We start from the raw sequence: 19,720 nt of genomic DNA on the forward strand, positions 1-19,720 counted from the left end.
AATTACCCATTGTCTTTACACAATGTCTTCTAAAAATTTTTACTTGCCTCAGCTCCCATGTATCTTCCATTGTGGTGGACTTTGGAATTAGCCTTGTATAAAGCTCGCTTAGGGCGTTTTTTATAATTTAATGGAACATAGGACTTTAGATTAGAAGCAGTGAAAATATAAGGTTTACAGTGAAATAAACTACAAAATATCCCTGTAGAGATTTCGGAAAGTATGGAATTTGTTTTCCTTGTTGGAGTCTTCAGCATCGATGTGGGCGAACCAGTAAATGGTCACGCAGTTGATGTAACAGGGTATAAAACAAAGGCACAAAAGATATTTGCACAAGGGAAGGTTGCATGCATGACAAGGAGATAAATGCATAAATCATTGACAACAGAAGAAAAATTTTGCTTTCTTATTGAACTTTAGGTACCTTAAATAATATTTAGTTATATTGTAGGCCTTACATAAGTGGTTTATTTATGTATAAGCGACTATAATACATAGTATCCTTGATAGTTCGCCTTTATGGATCCAGAACTTTTACAGAGCAAGTGTGGAAGGCAAAAGGGGGAGAAAAGTGAAAATTTCAGCATGAGCAGCAGTACCTTTGGAGTGAAGCAATGCTACTCAGCTACAAAACGTTCCACAATGAATAAATCACATCTGCGGTCTCGTTTGGACGACAAAAATCTTTCCATCCCTTACCACTCCTTCAATGTCCTGCGGGGAGCCATAGAGCTCCTCAATGGCACTCCCAGCCTGAGCAATGCTGGAGAGGATTGAGTTGCGGAAACTGCCATCGGTGATCAGGCGATCAGACGTGTAATCGAGAACCACCTTTTCTTCCTCATCCATGGGCACGCTGTAGTTTGATTAGAAACATAAACACCATCAATTTGAGCACATATAGTTATTTTCCTAAATACTATATATTTTCTGGAACATTGCATGATTAGTTACACTTGAAGGTTGGGTCATCTTAAAAAAGGAGCACTGACCTGTCGTAGAGTCCAGCTCCAGCATAACCTTCCAAATCTTCACCATTAGAATCTGATCTGAAGATGATTGATCTTCTTATGAACAGGCCAATTGGTTTACTTGGGTAACCCAAGACCTGTAAAAGGGATGGAAAGAGCTCACTTCTTGCATATGGAAAGATGTTCTTCCATGACATGCTTGCAATTGTTGGCAAAGGATGATGCCTTACCTTTGGAGAGTTTAGATCGTTCTTCTTACAGATGAAGCTTAAGGCACGACCTGGGTAGGCTCCCACTAGTGTCTCTCCCAGTCCTTTCACCACCTGCATGTGAGATGGAAATGAATAAATATCTGATAGTGAAGAAACAGTGTAGGAGTAGCTTCTATTTCCAAAACGATACCTCAGCATATATCTCTGATGCGTCTCCGGTTGATGGGTTAGTAGTATGGATCACAAATGCATAATCTGCATTTATAATTTCTTGGACCAGGACAGCCATGCAAAGATAGTCATGATCCAACTTTACTTTACGGGTGCTGAAGTATGCTCTCTCATTCCATTTTGAAGCCCATACCTTCATGGAAATGTCTCAATTAGAACTAAGTGCTAATGGCTCCTGAAGTCTCCATCACAACGAGACTGTTGATCAGAAGACTGAAATCATAGATGACTGAGATATGATAAAGAAGATAATGTGTATCTACTTAACTCCTGTTTTTCTGTACTTTTGTCTTTACAACATTAATCTTCCTTCATGACAATAATGAAAAATAATTGGGCTTACTCAGTTACTTTTAAAAAATGTCTACAACCGGGCTTATTCTAAGTTATTCTTACGAAAAAAGATGAATCTGCTTAACCTGAAGAATAAAATGGAAGGAGGCTTTAAAATTTTATGAAAAGCATTTGCTTTCTCTCATGCTAATACTGTAAGATAAAGTGATCCGAGATGATGTCATTTTTTAAAAAATATTGATTTAACCCATCAGATTTATGACATAGATCAAATGAATGAGAGGAAAGATTAATCATATACAAATATTAGAACTGGAAGTCCCCCAAGACTGGCAAAGTGGCCTAGACCTGTGCAGCTAGCTTCTGATGTTAAGAAGGGCAATACAAATTAAAGAGAAGTATCAGTCCGTAAATGGAAAGCCAGCTTTAAGAAAACATACCTACATCCACAAATGAAAGAAATAGAACTTCCATCTAATTTATAGTGCAATTTGTCCTAACCTTTCATTGAAATTTGGCATAGCCTTTCAAAGAAAGCATGAACTGTTTTTACGATACACACTGGATTTCTCACCTTTTTTATTGCCATCCATGCTTGTTCCCACCGAGATTCACCTTCATCACCAGGCCATGGCATTCCAGCACCATGCATTTTTTCCTTCAACTCTTCTACCTGAAATACCATTTATTGAGTACCTCATATCAGGTTACCAGAAAAGACTAATCATCTTATAAATTGTACATCTGAAATACATGAGGAATTATATAAACTAAAAGAAGCAACAGGATGGAAAGTTACGGTGCAACTTCAGAATGGACGAGGCAAAGTAAAGCAGTCAACTCACTAGTAGGGCCTATTCTGCCATGATAAATTTGGCACATGACAAGGTCACAACTAAGGGCATCTTAAGATATACATTAGCTGTCATCATCCTTAAAAAAAAAAAATGTCTATTGGATATCTCACAACTTCACAACAATTTCCAAAGTTAATTGTCAGAGGTCAATTGTGCCCCTTGTTGGAAAATGTAGATTTCCTAACTCTTTTTTCCTCTTTTATTGTTTTCCTTTTGCTCCACTTTGTCTCCAAATGTTGGTTGACTTAACACTACAGCATATAACAAATAAATTTAATGAGATCAGAGCTTGTATTCTGTCAGTGTTTGTATGCTATACAAAGAAGAGCAGGAAGATTTCCATCAGATATCCAAGAAAGAGATTGAAGTATACAAAGGTGAAATTGCCAGATTTCTCACATTAGTATGATTTGAAATTTAATATTTCTTTCATATGTGGTGAAATATATAAAGGGTTTTGGACCAGTTAGTCTGAAAATCAGCCACTACATAATGATGAAAAAAATCATCTATGTATGCAAGACCTTGAATTTCTATAGAGCTCCAGCCTTCAACTATACTTGAAACTTCTACGATCACAATCATCATGTTTTGATGATAAAGAAGATTAGATTTGATTGAAGAGACTTGAAAGTCCTCAAAGGATGGCAAGGAAAAAATTTTAGAGGACTTACTTGATCATAAGAAAATATAACTAAATCAAAAACCATTACTCTGAAGTTTAAAGTACCCAAAAGGAATATACGACATTGAGACCTATTATCTGATATATAAATATCAAAAAATTTGGAAAGAACGATCATCTGGACAGCCTTGAGTTTTCAACTTATGGGAGCAATCTAAACAATTTTGGCCACCTGGAAAGTTACAACAGACATCACTAATGATCATCCCATTTAGTTATGAGGTACAGATGTACTCAAAGAGTACGACTGCAGAATTCATGACATTTTACTACCTTTTTATGAGAAGCTTATCCATATAAAGAATCTAGGATACCTGCTTCAAATGTTCAAACTTCAAATATTAGAATGAATTTGAGAGCATTACAAGAAATAGAATAATATTTTGGTAGCATTCCATAACATTCAGGGTGGATTCTAGAAAACAGTTATCACAAAATTTTGTTGGATTTAGAAGGATGAGAACTTTCTGGCCAACATGCAGAAACTCAGAGAGCCAACCTTGTAGAATAATTTTTCAAGGTGCATATAATCTATGCTTATTTTTTTCAATCTGCATCATAGTAAGCTTTTATGCTAGAATTTTGATATTCTTACCAACGGATTTGGAGGTGCTAATTGAAGAACTGTTTTTCTTATTTCACCAAGAGCACTAAATTCTCCCTGCGTTAGCCTTTTCTTCAACATCTGTAGGTTGCTAGCTACTTCCTGAGAATTAAAAGAGAAAGGAAAAGCATCATAGAGCAACAAGATCAGCGTCATCCCAGATTTGTGGACCTTTTAACATGAGCTAAGCTAAAATGTAAATCAAGCTGAGAGTAGTATCGCCTAGTAAAACCAGCTGATATCATTACTCATTCATACTTCTTACCATAAGATACTACTGAAAGAATTAAGTATAGACATACAAGAGAAGCTACTAATCACTAGATCATTCTAATTATTCACATCAATGCACACAACACAATGTTCAGAGATATCGAACCAACTCTGGATAATGCAAAAAAATGAATAATTTAGTGTTTCAAAAGGCAGCCACACCAAAGAACGTTAAAGGACCATGGTATCAGACAGGAGTAGATAATTTCAATTAAGTGCATCAAAAAGTTCCAAATTACTAACTTATGAGCATGTAACTAAAAAAAACAGAACTACACAGAAAACACACAACTTATAGGATATTTTTTTATATCTTGAAACGTTCCCAGCAATGACAAAATCTTGGTGCTTGAATTTTGAACAAATAAGAATGTACAAGATTATAGATCAGAAAGTATGTGATTATAGATCAGGAAGTTAAGAACTACACATAATAAACGACCTATCTATTATATCATGCTGCACTGCTTAGGTCATAAACAGGTCACTTACTTATCTGCTATGATAGCTGACAACATAAGAGAGGCACCTAGCTCCTACCCTGTTGATCAAGGATTGTATAGGCAATGGAGCTGCTTATTAAAATGTGTGATACTACACTAGTTATTTTACACATGCATACTAGCAGATATTATGCATGCATAACATGTCAAGGCCTGGCAATCTTTGTCCTTAGAAAGCTTCGTGCTAAGGACACAGCATCTGGGCATGTTCACCAAATTAAACCCTCACGATGCTTCGGTCTTCAGACATTTCCTCTACACATATAAGAAAAGTGATTTCTCCTACTATACATAACTCATATAGCTAATCAGAAAAGAATATCATGATATGAAAATCACCCACTTATGCTTGGTTATTCTAAAGACTCATATTTTTGTATGCTTACTTTTAACATGTATATGCTATGCATATAAACATAAATAGATACTTATGAAAGAATCCATATGGATGTCTAAATTTTAATGAGAATGTTAGTCAGCTGCCTGCCCCACCCTTTCCACACATAAGTGGTCATATTACGAATACCGCACAAAACACTTTCCTGTGCATGATCAGAGTAACTTACTCCAACTCTTAAGCAACAAATCTGTGTCTACTTGAAGCATCGAAACCAGAGAAGCATAGAGCGAGATAGAATCTCCATGAGTTTTCTTTCTTAGATATCAATATCTATAACACAAAGCAACCATGAAAATGAGAAAGGAGACCCACCTGATTTACATCATCAGATAGAACCTTCTCAAATACGCCAAATGGTAGTGCAATTGAGGTCGGAATCCCAACCCATTGAGGCACTTTTCCTTTCAGAAATGATATATTCCGTGATTTAGCCCCAACCTGTTAGTACAGAAAAATGAGGAATCATTACTGCAGGGCATAGAGGTAACATGCAACCAAGCTAAACATTAGGAATTATTAACTTTATTTGCAAAGGGAACAAAATTTTGGTTCCTTCTAATGAGCAACAAGCTCTTATCATTCTATATTACAGTTGAGAAAAATAGTAAGCCAAAATAATACTGGAAAAACTCAAACGTGATCCATGAATATGCTAAATGCATGTTAGGTTACAAACCATTTCACTGGTGAATTCCTCAGCTGATATGGCATATCTGCCAATAAACTGCTTCTTGACTAAATTTACAGCCGGTGAAGATTGATCATCTGTAATGTTTAAAGAACTCGAACCTGACAGTTCGCTTTCCTCTATCACCCTAAAGAGAGAAAACCAGGAAACCATGAATAATCAAATAAACCATAACTATATAACCAGAGTTGCTTCAATCAGAAAGATGTTAGGAAAGTGAAAGTGATAATAGTAAAGATGTATAGACGCTTTTGGTAGTAGGAAAAGGATTAGTTCTTGATGGGATATACAAGTTTAGGAGATAAGATTTTACCTATATACAATATCTGCAGAAGTGGGTTTTAGGCGAAATAGCTTCCCTTCATTTGCTTGAAATTCAGACAGAATGTTAGTGTCAAAACATGTTGCGAAGCATACCTTACATAGGGAAAAAAAACATATTAAGACATTGAAATATATTCCAAAATATAAATTCATTAGAAGTAACATCAAAATTCAGTAACTTCACTTAATGATGTGAACCAAAAATAACCTTGCTGTTTCTTGCTCTCACAGAGACATGAGATAAAACATCCGGCATATCAGGTGTAAGCACAGCAACTGTGCCATCTGGTATTTCTTCCTCCCCCTTGACACTTTTTGCCACCAGAACAGTTGGTCGGTCATAAGATATGTTCTGGACAGATAGTAGTTCATCGACAACTACGACATAGCCAGCTACTTCGACAGGACTTATAACCTGCCAACTGCTCAGTGAATGAAACCCAGGTCAGAACATGTATTATGCCATCTGAGGATGTCTTTCTACAATCACCTATATGGCACGTAGATCATGTGTCATTAGATGCAGTAAAAAATGGAAGGATTGACAAACCTTCCCAGATGTGCCACTTTTCGGAGAGTGGGATCAAGTCGATTAAGAAGTGTAGACAAAGAAGCAGCTGATCCACTACGAATAATTTCTTCTGTAAATATGTTTACCTGCAGGACAGAATTTATTAATGCAATTATCTAGCTGAGCCAAATATGAAAAGATAGTACGTACTGCCCATTGATCAACTCCAAGTAATGAGCCAAGGTATTCAGCTGAAGGTTGCAGAATATGATGGTACTGTTCTCCCTTGCTTGCGAGCGCAAGTCGTGTTCGATCAAGAAATGCTTTTGCATATAATGCCCACTGGTCATCTTTTCTCTTGGACATCTCTAGTGCATGATTCCATCCCTTCAGAAACAACATCCAGATAGAGTCAATCATTGCTAGACCAGAAGGATAGGAATGAGCAAACCCTATTCAGATGCCAAAAAATGTCATAACTCCTAATTGATATGATATTATCATATTACCAAAAAATCTAATGGCTATTGACAATTCACAATTCATTAGAGTGATCGTCATGATTAATATTCAAGACAACGATGATTGTGTCGAAGGCATGAGGCATGCCAACCAGCATGCCCCTGCGTGCCACTGGCATGTATCGGCAAACCTTAAAATATTTTATCTTTTAGGGTATTTAAGATGTTTTTGGGTCTTCAGCATGTTAATCTTTAGTTCTTGATTTAAATATAGTATTAAATCCTACAATAAAGTTTTTTCTCTTTAGATTATTTTTATAAATGACATTCTTTTCTTAAAAATATAGGAATGGTCAAATAGAAATATTATTCAATCACATAATATGATTGAACATATTCATAAAAACTAATATTAAGAATTGAACTCTATAATATGATTGAAAAATAAAATTGTTAAAAAAAATAGGCTCCACATGACGTATTATATTTGTCACATGATAAAAAAAGAAATTATAAAATATTTTAAATTTACTACTCTAGTAGATTTATTTCAGATCAATAAAATGTGTTTTAAACCTCATGCTCGTGTCGATCAGCACAACTTGGCACAGGGATGTGCCACTGGCATACCCTGTGCTAGGGGCCATGTCATTATCGGCATGGGGAGTGCCGACCAGTACGGCCATCATTGATTTAAGATACACATTTTTTGCACCCTAAGTTATAGAGTGATCCATGCAGGTAGAGACAATCTAAAGTACTACAAAGTGTAGTGCATAAAACAGCTGATTCATAGCTCATAATTAGATTGTTCATATAGATTGTGCTTTCACTTGAAGATGGAGGATTTGAACTTATAATACATTCAATATCAGGTTGTACAAGTTTAACTATATAAAATTTTGTCCAGATGCTTTTACTATGAATAATTGTGGAAAATTAGAGCTTCATTGGAAGTATGACATTTAAAAGATTTTCTGATGATATAATTTTTTAAAAAGATTTCAGAAACCAGAGAACCAGTTCCAGAACAACTCATTCTTTGAGTCAAGAATAAATCAGCCACAAACGGACTGTAAATGCACACAGAGGAGACTAGTTCTACTATCATTTTAATTTCTAAATGAAGAGTAAAATGAAAACTAGATGAAATAGTACCTTTAAGCAGTATATGAGATCCTCATTGTCATCCATAGAGAGTGCAAGATTTTCAAGAACTAGAGTGATGAAGTACATTTTTTTCTGGCATAAAATGCAAGAAAATGAGTCTATAATCCAGCCCAAGTAAAGAAACACAGAGAAAAAAAAGATGATAACGGACTAAGAGCCAACAGGAAGGAATTAAAATATATAGATGTATAGACCTCAGGTTCAGCACTGTTCAGTTCCTCATATCCTCTCTCTATTGCTGTCCGGACAGTAGAATCAAGAGCAATATCCAGAAAGATAATATCCTTCAAGCGTTCATGGGAGTTAAGTAACAATGGTCGAAGTTCAGCTCGTGCCTCCAGCAAGCCCTTCAAGGTCACAGTTGTAATAGTCATTATTTCACTTGCTTAAAGATTGAAAATATGTATACTATTTGGAGGTTAAGAGATATATTATCCTTCATGATGGCACTCAGAGTTTCTAGTAAAAGCAATTGAAAAAAAGTCACCACGTTAATAAAATAGATGCCATAGATGCTGGAGAATAACTATCTGAGTAATGAGGCACCCACCTCAAGAAGAGGCTCCACCTTTTTATCTTCCACGTGCTCCAGTACAAATTCCAGCAAGTTCTATTCAAACAATCAAATATTTGTGTCAAAAGAGCTCTCAGTATAAGAAACCACTGGTTAGTTAATTTTCTGAAAATGATATTAAAGCTAATTACATGAAACCCAGATGGCAAACCCTTCACAGGATTTATCTGAACACCGACCATGAAGCCTTGACCCTGTAGATAGAAGTTTCATTTAGCATTCATCAACAAGACTATGTAAAATGCAAATTGAAGAGAAAGTACCTCAGATCTGTATCCCATACAGGTTGCAATAGAAGATTCTAGGTCTGCACCTGAGTGGACTGCCTGAAGGTAGATCATTATCGGGATTTCAGTAGGACTGAAAAAATATTTTCCAAAATAAAACAGGAAAAGAAAGGCATTTACATATCAAGAAGCAGGTATAATTCTAGCGAATGCAAGCCAATAGAACAAACAGTTGCAAGTTACATGGTTTCAATAATTTGCATCTAGTAAAAATATCTACAGTTCTACACATGTGACACCAATTAAAAGAAAAATTACTTCCAATCTTATCGATGTTCACTTGTTTATACCTTAACTAGTTTCATATGCAACTAAGTCATATTCTGACAATAATTCACATCATATGCTAATGTCCTATTTTCTAATGAATTTGTTCACATCCAGCAAATAGAATTTAATTTCACGTCGATAACAAAAGGAGGTCTAAATGACACAGAGCACTTCACATTGCAATAGCTTTCCTGAGAAAGGTTAGATACATCAAGAAATTTGACAATGCTTACGCATGATAAGAGGACAAATTTTATCCAGATAATTTTAGGACTAGTATTTATGTCGTTCTCTATAAGTTACTTTACACCAGCAATTTTCTTCCACAAGAAAGTAGTGTTCTTTATAAGTATATTTGAAGAAAGATAATGGCATAATGTACTGAGTACTGACCTTGAGAGTCCTCATGTAGTGTCCAAGATCACGCAGCAGACTCTCTTTCTGATTGTGATTGAAATTTGGTTCTGAATGGATGGCCCGATCATAACTTAATAAACGTTCTTTTGTTATCCCATTTGTCTTCAATGTATCCCAGTAAACATTAATATCAAAATCGCTTTTAATATAATCAATAAGTGCCTGAAAATAGAAATCATGGTCAGAGAGTCTGATAGAAAAAAGGGTTTAAACATTCAACAGCCCACACATCAAGTACCTGACAGATTACTACATCATCTGGGCTCGTGTTATTATGTAGCTTCTGGTGCCATTCTTCCATCATTCCACCTTTGCACTCATTGTTTCTCTGTCATAACAAAAAACTACTGATGATGCATCTAGCACAGCCAAGTCATGGACCAGCTTTTCCTTTTTCTCATCATAGATCAACCGCATAAGATCATATCATCATAAATAGATGATCTATTGATTAATGATGCATACCTGGATTACTAAGATCTCATCACGAATACGTTGACCAACATCGCCTTCACCTCCACGACCAACAGTGGACATGATCATCCTTAGAGTCTCTCTGTACTGGGGACAGGTTTTGTACATATTCTGAAGCTGGTCTGTTAGCCTATCTTGAGCTTTACTGATCTCACTGCAATTGTGAAATTGTAGGTTTAGATATAAAAAATACAGTATATGATCAACCAAAAAAGGCTTTTTCAGAAACTATATCAGCAGAAGTAACGAATTTCTGATTATCTCCAAAAGATATAGAGAGAAGAAATATCATGTCACACAGTTGCTTGCTATTGGATTATGTTGAATGGAAATCACCGCCATTTAAATCAGGAGGTTCTGATCCGTAATTTCATAATTCTTGGACCAAGTTCATGCTCTTTAGAAGTTTTTAAAAAACCTATAAATTAGGGATTGTTCAATTAACCCACTCTTTCACTTGCCATTTGTAGTCAGCAACTTCAATCTCAGGAAATATCATAGTGATGGCCAGGTCTATTTGTAGTACTTGGTTTAGTTGCACATACATGTTAGTCTTTTCCTTCTGCACCATTTGTTCAAAGTTTAAAATTTTCAAGTTTTTTTAGCAGAGAGAATTTAATCTAGCCGTTCTAAGGAAGAGTAATGTAAATTTCTTTGTTAATTTTAAATTTTAAACAAGATGTGAGCAAGAGATTACCGTGGCTTGACATTATAGTTCTTGTTCCATGTAAGTTGTCTTGTGGACATGAATCTCAACCAAACAAGAAGTCCAGCAAGACCTAATTGTCCAGCATCTTTGGCCTCCTCGGCTAGATCTGCCACAATGTTGAATCTGAGAACAAAAGAATAATCAATTATTACTAGAAAGATGGACATAATTATGCAGAGCAAAGAAATGTTGGAGTAGCATATGTAGTTCTCCCTTGACACTGACTCTCCCTAAGAAGTTTCAGTCACACATTAACCCATAATTTTTGTTTCCAAGCATAATGATTACAAAACCATAGCAATCAAGTTAGAACCTTCTTATGTAAATTTTGGACAGTGTAAAGAGAAACTTCTTGAACTAACATCACTTTGACAAGGATTATATTCAAGCTTAACTGAACAGAAATATCTAATTGTAAGACAAAATTCAGTGAAAAATGAGACTTTCATCTATTCTAGCTAATAAAATTTTGGTATCACAAGGTTCCTGACTTATAAACATTTGAAGACTAAGCAGTTTCATGACGCCTAATAATACTAAAGAATTTCATCATCAAACACTGAAAAAGAAAGTGGGAGAACTAATCAATTTAACTGCTGTCTTATCAATAAGAACAGGTGTAACTGTGTAATATCCAGAAAAAAAAATTAGAGGAAGGGTCAAGTGCGTTGCACATGCCTTCTTCCTATTCTTCTCTTCTTTTCGTAACAACTCTGATCCACCATCCATTGGCCTAACCCTAAGAATTCTTCTCTTTATAAACTCTAGCCCTACTCCTCCTTACCATGCCATCATCACCCTCTTCTTCCTTTTCTTCTCCTTCCTCCATACCTTGCCAAAGTATTTGTTAGATTCGACTGTTAGGGTGTCACTGGAGCAATCGTAGTCCACCTCTCAACTCACTCATAAATCCTCTTCCATCTCCTGCATTTAGTTTCAATTTAATTGTGTAGAGAATAGTGTAGCCCTATTTTCATATTTGCAGCTTGTTGGCAAAGTGCATTGGTCGACGGCTTCGGGTCATTGTCGGACATGTCTGGGTCCTTTGGGAAGCTTCGCCACGTCTTCCTTGTGTTTTGAGCAATGATGGTCGTATTAGTAGCACGTGTCGTGCTATGCCGATGGTAGCATGGCATGCCCCTGCATGCCACTGATACGTATTTATAATATTTTAAAAAAATATTTAGAGATATTTTTGGATCTTCAATATGTCAATTTTTGGTCTTTTATTTAAATATATATATTAAAACCTACATGATAGTTTTTTGTTTATAATTATTCTTTTAGCATGAGGTTCGTTACATTTATGATAAATCTGTTATTAATAAGTATTTTGTATAGTTGCAACAAATCAAAATACATAATGATAAAAAAGACTATGTAGCTTAAGAAACGAAAAATTCATACCATCAGTTGAAAACTATATAAAAGAATTAAATTAAACCAAGGCAAGTGTGAATTGTTAGACCTGTGCATAAGAGATCTCTGAGCCTCAGTCTCCAATTCTGCTATCTTATCCAGCAAAGCTTTTGCAGTGCCCCTACCATCCCCAGCATCCTTTTATTGGAAAAAAAATGAAAATTCATTGTCAGAAAAAGATCTAGATTATTCAATCATGTGAAATCTTATCTTAATGAACCCACAAAAAGACATAAAAGAAATGTCTACCTTTCTACTCTCTTTAGTTTCACTACTGAAATCAATGTAAAAGTCGGAGCCGTTATTATTGATCCATATTTCATTAGAGCAAAGAACAAAGGGCAATCCCTTGTAATTCCCTCCATCAAGTTCTATCTCAATACTCTGCATTTGAGAATAATATTTGTTATGGAAAGACCTCAGGAATAAACTAGAAATATGGCATTTAAGAAAATTTTCTGCAACATGTTAATAAACAGTCTCGACTGAAAGATCTTGAACTGATTAGCTGTCCTCTGTAAAATGCAGATATCATTTTTGGTTAATGAATGGATTCAGAAAGGTATCCATACCTGATAAACTAAGCCTGCTAAGGAAGCCTCAATAAATGGCGTCTCACATGCCTTTTCTAGTAATGTTGAACCTGAAGGCACTGTATCTGGAGGAGGTACCTGAATGATCAACAATTACCTTGTGAACAAAAGGGGGATTTGGCACAAGTTACAGTGCCGTGATTCTGTGAGTAGCCTAGAGAATAGGTACTAAACATGAAAGGTAAATTTTAAACCACAATTTTACCATCCATTCTCTAGCTTTTCCTGATAGTGACCAGTGAAGAATAAGTGGCCCATTATGAGTTGTGGCAAAATGAACTTTTGTCTTACCAAAAGCACTGACGACAGTTACCTTCAAACCAGGAAAGAATTGGTATGCATACAATGTCAATAATTAAGAAATATGAGTAACAAAGTATTGAAGAATGATGTTCGGAATTAAGATCCCTAACCAGAAGCCCTTTGTCATCTAGTTTAAAGAGTTCCTTTTTGAGAATGATAGAACCTTCCTGCTCCTCTATAGCCTTTGAGAAGAGCTCAAGCACTGTTGGGGATTTTGGTGAGACATACACTTTCTCTTCTACAGTTTGTGGAGCATGTTTATTAAGGAGGTGCATGATATCCCTTTCTTTGCGCTGTATTCTTTCCACAGAAAAATACTTCTTAGTCTTCAGCTGTTTGGAGACTTTACTCTGTATGTTTCCTTTCAAGATTTTTTTCCTTAGGTCCACGATAGAAGTTCCTTTCTCTACCTCAAGTTGCAGCTCTTTCCGTGCTTCCTCAAACTCTATCTGTTCAACATGAAACCAAAGAGATTTCAAGATTTTGTCGAATGGAGGTTCTTTATGTTGATAGACGGATGTATTAGTCATTCGCTCCAGCATAACTAGTTAAATAAACAAAATATCTTGAGAATTGGTGAGATATAGGAACATAGAGCATTACAAGTTGCTTTTCTGGAGGATAGTTTGGTTTTCCAGCTTTTTCCCATCGTACATATGCCTGCACTTGCACGAGGTCCTCTGGAATTTCACTTTCAACAGTAGCAGACTTAGTTCTACTCTCTTTAGCCTCGGGCTTTTTTGTCAGCCTTGCTCGCAGCTGCTCCACAGAAGCACCCCTGTTAATTTCCTCTAGCAATTCAGCCCTTGCAGCTTCATACTCCTCCTGAAAGATGTCATGGCTTGCCATCTTATTAAATATTTCCAGTGAAAGATGATATTGAATATCTAAACTGGAATTATGAAAAACCAAAGTCATTCTGTTAAATGTAGAGAAAAGCCTTTGTTCACAATTTACGAAGTGTGCCTTAGACCAGATCAACCAAATCTGCTTCTTACATAAGGCACTCTAAAAACTTCCTGGTGAATTCACCAGCATAATGAAAATTAAGAGATGTAGAATAGCCGATATGGTTGATAGCTACAAAGAATGAAAATATAGTTACTTTTTATCAAGAAAGGCAACTATGTATAAGAAATGGGAAGCAAAAGGTTCATTTGAAAGGTGTTTAAAAAAATGTCAAGATAACAAGTAAAGGAGAAATAATCTGGCTAACTATCTAGTTAGATTCAGGACTTGGAGGCCAAGATAGTCTTTGGAAGACAGTTAAACATGAATGCAAAATTACCTAAAGAAATTAATCTTTTATTTGCCTATCAAATTATTAGAATATAAAATATAAAAATTATTATTCTCTAACAGCTTAAGTTTTTAGAGTAGTTAATGAGTTAACATAATACTAAAACAAGAGGTCCTGAATTTAAATTCTTATAGATCTTTCTATTATATAAAATATAACAGCTCATACTTAAGTCAAATCCACTTTTTAAGTCTATCAAAATATCTCAAACCCTAGAAGTGAGGGATAATATTAGAATATAAAATATAAAAATTATTATTATCTAATAATTTAATTTTTAGAATAGTTGGTGAGTTAACACAAATATATAAAATATTTAAACTACTAAATTTATCACATATCCCCTCTCTCATTTCCTTCCGATAATTTTCTTGTCTAGATAACACCAAAATAATAAAGCTACTTAGAAGGATTAGACAAATCTGTAGAACGGCCTCCAAGTTGACATCAACCCTTAAGAACCCTTAAGAACCATTGTCAAGTTGCTGACCAGTTTTTTAGGCAAGAGAAAACTGAAAACAAAAGTATGATAGGAAAACTGAATCTTACTGGTCATGAAATTAATCTAAAATAACCTGATAAAAGACTTGAAAAACAGCCATATCAAAGAGATATCCACAATAACAAGGATTACCCATTGCAGTGCATTGCAATGTATCCAGTTTTGAGCCAAAATCATGTCACAGGAGCAAAACTGGATCACAATTACGATGGATCTATCACTACAAGGCTGCATTTTCAAGATCAAGGCATAAAATAAGGGACTTATATATGGTCTAACTGAAATGTGGTGATGAGCTATCAATCAGGTATTGAGGATGAACCAATCTCACACCATGGATGTGAAACCCTAGCCTTATTTATATGCTATATGTGTGTCTGGTTCCATGCATCAAATGCCAACACTATATAAAGTATATCATTAGTATTTAGTGTTTAATATTGGTGACTGGAGCTAAGGATGTGTGTGTATGTAACACATTAGACAAATTCGCCAAATCCAAAAAACAATATGAATGAATTGAACATCTATAAACAGCTTCATGATGCAGATGCTTCCATGCAGGGCCTTTTTGGGTTTTGCTTCTTATATTAAATATTATCATATTGTCAGCAAACAGAGAGCAGATCTTGCCTTCTCCTGATCAGGTGCATACATTTGTTTTCCCTTTCTTTCCCACCTAAGATATGCTTGGATCTGCACAAGATCTTCTGGTACTGTAGCATTAGAACTCGCAATTCCTGAAACATTTTGATTATCCTTGCTGCTTCCTGATAGCTGAACTTGGAAATTCTTGCCATTATTTTTGAACCTGTTGAAAGTAAAAGGAAACCAGATTACAACCACACACACACACACACACACACACACATATGTAGATATATAAATATATTTGTCCTCTCTATAAAACAATAATAGGCAGCTGATACTTTGAGCACTGCTTACCATTTATTTCGTGCCTCGTCAACTATTAGAAACTCAACTGCTTGTATCTCAGGATCATCAATCTCTATTTTCAGCAAAGAGTTGGAACCAGACTGCATAGTTATGAAATAGTTTCTGTTCAGATGAAAGGATGAAAAAAGAAACTAACATGTGAAGTGAAAAATAATCAGACTAGAGTTCTTCAGGAGATGGCAGATGAATTTTCTTAGCATCGACTGAAGTATTTCATTTGATAGAACTTACTTTTATAAAGGGTGTCTGTAGAGCCTTGTTTTTATATGTTCTTGTTCCATCTGGTCTACTTGAAGGAAGAAACCAGTCCCTGTAAAGAAGCAACAGTAGTAAAAGACAGAAGAAAAGAACTGAAGCCAAAGGTCATGTGTACAAACCCACAAAGAAAATTCCAGCACTAGCAGCTAGCCTTACTCTTTTCTTGGACAAATGGCACCCCAATGGAGAACTAGAGAGCTACTGCTATTGGTAACTAGAAGGTCAATCTGCGCAGGAGAACCCTGAGAGGGGGCAGTAACGGCAACCTGTTCAGTTATAGATATGAGAATTCAGTTAGAAAAAGGTTGTTTCTCTATTGAATCAAATTATTTTGCATTTACAAGTGCACTACCTGAAGTTCAGAACTTGAGTCGAGCTCAAATTTTCCCATAAGCTGCACCAAAAAGGAAGAGTTAGGAAACTGTCATCTTAAGCATTTTGGATATAAAACCAGCATGGATGCAGATGGCTGCAGGAAACCAGCTCATTCATTTTTATAGTGCTTGATTCTTTCTCATGAATATTTTGATTACATGTTAGCATCAAGCGAAAATCTAATTGTAATTTTGAAGAAATCAACAAAACTCTCTATGTGAAATGTCACAAATTTCTTTTTCATGTGAGAACTAAATCCATTTTTCTTTTTAATCCTTTAGGTGTACATAATATTTTATAAGTAGAGATGATTAAAAAGTTCAACAACCAAAGTAGCATAGCTCAAGAAAAGAAGAGCTTTTTAATCTTGATCTTGATCAGGTTACAGAGCACCATTTCTCAGTGCATTGTCCGTCAAAGTTCATCCAGGTAGTACAGCAGGGCGCCCTTTGTTTGAAAAAGGGTTAATTTGTCAACTGCTAGATAAAAATGCAAGACACAGTAGGACAAGTGATTCTCCAGAACTCTTAGATTATACAACGAAATTATCATAAAATTCTTAAGTGCATAAGATATATAGTGGCAAAAGAATAACATAGCCATTTTGCTAGTGATTGAGGGGCATGGACTCTCAGGTGTTTATTGAAGCCTATGCAAGAATTGAAACCTAGTGGATCAATATATCCCAAGGAAGAACCAAAGAACTGATTTAAAAATGAAAAATGACAAAAGGACAGGCTAATGTAGAGGGAAGAAGATGCTGAGGCAGATTTCTGGTAATAAACAGAGAGGTACATAAGGAAAGGAAAAAAAAAAAGAATACTAGGATATGATTTCAAACTTGAATACCAACTACTGTCCTGGATTGGAGAGCTGACTAAAGGAAATTATACTGAGAAGAAACTTGGAATGTGAGTTCAAATCCACAGGTCAAAATTTTCAAGGATTTAACATAGAAGGATATTAAAATAAGAAAAACGAATTCCTAATTTGCATCATGGCATACGTATTCTGGTATAATAGAATTAAAGTGCTTCTATAACAAACATCACGATGTGAGGCAAAAAGCAAGAACAGCCTTATCACTTATGCCCCTGTGATGATCAAGGCATGGCAAATCAACAGAGGTGCACTAGAAACAAAATATTGAGAGAACATCATAAACTATGTTCACAATTGCTGGTTCCTGCATAATTGATCTATAACGTTGAAAAAGCCATCATCTTGTTCTAGCGCGTGATAGCTCCTGTGACGTGCATTTGTCATCCAACAGTTACAGTAGCACGAGAAGTAGGGGGGCAAAGAAGTGCCTACCCAGAAGAGTGCGCAAACCATCACATGATGAAAACGCCTATCATCCCTTGGTTCGTGATTTATTTCAAGATCTTCAGAGAATTTTCAAGTAAAAACTGATACCTTTTATATGTGATCGTTTGAAACGAGATTAAGATTCTAATTTTAGCAATTCTGCTACAAGCTACCGTCACGGTTAAAGTATCAAACAGGTGTGGAGCGTATTGTATCACCTCGGAAGAACGATCTGGCGCCAAAACAGCACAAGGAACCATGGAAACGGCTCTACGCCTTTGATTCAAGGATTTCGTCGTCGACGAACTCAGCTTGCTCCCAAGGAAACCGTGCTCTGCCTTCGACGCAGTCGGAATCCCACACAGCAAACTCGGAGAGCTCCCCTGGTGTGATCTACTATTCGGGTTCCCCACAGCACAAGGCCGGCAAAGAGCTCGCTGGGGCAAGCAATGTCCCACCGTGTTGCTCATGTTCCTAAATCATACACCAACCTGCACACAAATCGTACCGAATTCGCATCACCGAATCGAGCAGGGAAACCGCGAATCGAGACTAAAAAAACTTTTGGAAAATATTCGAAAGAGAATACCAGATTGAGCAAGCGAGGAGATCGGTCAAGGAAATGGAGGTGAGGCAGTGAGTGATTAAGAAGAGCTTTCGAGCGTTCTCTCTCGTCGTCGGGATTTGAAAAAATATCAACAAGTATATAGAGAGCTCGTGAGATATGAATGAATAAATAAATTATTTAAAAGAAAAGAAAAAGTAAAAGATGGACGAGGCGATCACAGGAATTGGCGGAAGCGCTCTATCTCGATTGTAGCGTTTGACGCTCTCTAGGAGAAGGAGATTGTCTGTAGAAACGTACGCAGGAATTTCTTGCATCGGACTACTTGGAAGATTTCTATCGGATGCCATATTTTTCTCGCTCTCCTTTTTCTTTCGTTAAATCACAATAAAACTGTAATAGGTTATTTTAGAAAGCGCTTTTACAAATCACACCCTATATTTTATTTATTTTATAATTTAACTCTTCATTTTTTTCTGTAATTCCGACGTTATTTTATAAGTACCTAAATTATCCATCTTCTTTTGTCCTCTTTTTTCTCTTAAAAAAAAAAAAGAGGAGGAGGATGAGGGAAAAATATGAGGAAAGATAGTGGTGACGACGGCAACGACGACAACAATGATGATGGTGAAGGAGGTAGGTAAAAAAGATGGTGGACATATAAAAAATGAAAGAGAATTGTGGGAGGTATTTTAGTAACTTGGTCAATGTTAATTAGTCAAAATAACGTCAGGGTGTTAAATGAGAATTATAAGAGAAAATCAGGAGTCGATTTACATAAAATTCTTAAAAGACAGGATGCGAATCATAAAATAAATAAAATACAGGGTGTGATTTATAAAAAAACTATTTTTTTTTTAGACAAATCAAAGGTTAAATCAGGGTTTTGTTGTTAATATTTTGATGAAAATGCTTGGATCGAATTAAAAATAATAAAAAGATTAGGCGTAAATCGAGAAAAAATAACACTTAAAAAATATAGCCTTTTCTTCTTAAAAGTGTGAAATAACCGTTTTTGACGGTAATCAGGCTGCCAGGCATACGTAGAGGTAAGAATTTGCTGCACTCTCGGATGGTGATGCAGTCGATCTACGGCCACTTGGCAACGCACAAGTTGAAGCCACTGTATGCTTGCTGTTCTAAACCGTGCAGCTTCCATTATCGACACGTCTCAAATCCATTCCTCTACGTGTGGACGAAGGTTCTCAGAGGCGCATCACGTGGC

At 35.9% G+C, this 19,720-nt stretch overlaps 1 protein-coding gene across 2 annotated transcripts; it reads right to left on the minus strand.

The window, feature by feature from the left end:
- Positions 1 to 378: 378 nt before the first annotated feature.
- Positions 379 to 18,874, minus strand: LOC140781620 (alpha-glucan water dikinase, chloroplastic). 2 transcript variants are annotated; one of them, XM_073127686.1, is made up of 34 exons: positions 18,520 to 18,874; positions 18,149 to 18,421; positions 16,600 to 16,641; positions 16,404 to 16,513; positions 16,221 to 16,299; positions 15,978 to 16,069; positions 15,666 to 15,843; positions 13,834 to 14,055; positions 13,341 to 13,679; positions 13,133 to 13,240; positions 12,907 to 13,005; positions 12,584 to 12,718; positions 12,384 to 12,472; positions 10,904 to 11,038; positions 10,198 to 10,360; positions 9,971 to 10,060; positions 9,709 to 9,894; positions 9,022 to 9,084; positions 8,890 to 8,952; positions 8,735 to 8,794; positions 8,379 to 8,531; positions 8,173 to 8,256; positions 6,764 to 6,940; positions 6,593 to 6,699; positions 6,251 to 6,464; positions 6,032 to 6,135; positions 5,707 to 5,845; positions 5,343 to 5,468; positions 3,846 to 3,956; positions 2,283 to 2,381; positions 1,374 to 1,547; positions 1,202 to 1,294; positions 993 to 1,108; positions 379 to 856 (listed from the first exon to the last, which is right to left on the minus strand). In XM_073127686.1, the coding sequence occupies exons 2-34, from the start codon at positions 18,398 to 18,400 to the stop codon at positions 652 to 654; spliced, it is 4,407 nt and encodes a 1,468-aa protein (XP_072983787.1). In that variant the 5' UTR covers positions 18,401 to 18,421; positions 18,520 to 18,874; the 3' UTR covers positions 379 to 651. The 2 variants fall into 2 exon arrangements, with proteins under 2 accessions (XP_072983787.1, XP_072983788.1); XM_073127687.1 differs by having other exon boundaries at positions 16,367 to 16,513; positions 18,520 to 18,609.
- Positions 18,875 to 19,720: the final 846 nt, after the last annotated feature.

The sequence above is a fragment of the Typha latifolia genome, chromosome 2 (assembly GCF_019914945.1).
Source record: "Typha latifolia isolate L0001 chromosome 2, TyphaL0001v2, whole genome shotgun sequence".
In the NCBI taxonomy this organism is placed as follows: Eukaryota; Viridiplantae; Streptophyta; class Magnoliopsida; order Poales; family Typhaceae; genus Typha; species Typha latifolia.

Bases quoted from the DNA above. Each gene is read 5' to 3' on its own strand.
- LOC140781620 (XM_073127686.1), bottom strand. From the start codon at position 18,400: ATGAGCAACACGGTGGGACATTGCTTGCCCCAGCGAGCTCTTTGCCGG. The intron at 2,382-3,845 runs GTAAGAATATCA...ATGGTATTTCAG, and splicing joins TAGCACCTCCAAATCCGTTG to GTAGAAGAGTTGAAGGAAAA. The intron at 1,109-1,201 runs GTAAGGCATCAT...TCCCTTTTACAG, and splicing joins ACGATCTAAACTCTCCAAAG to GTCTTGGGTTACCCAAGTAA.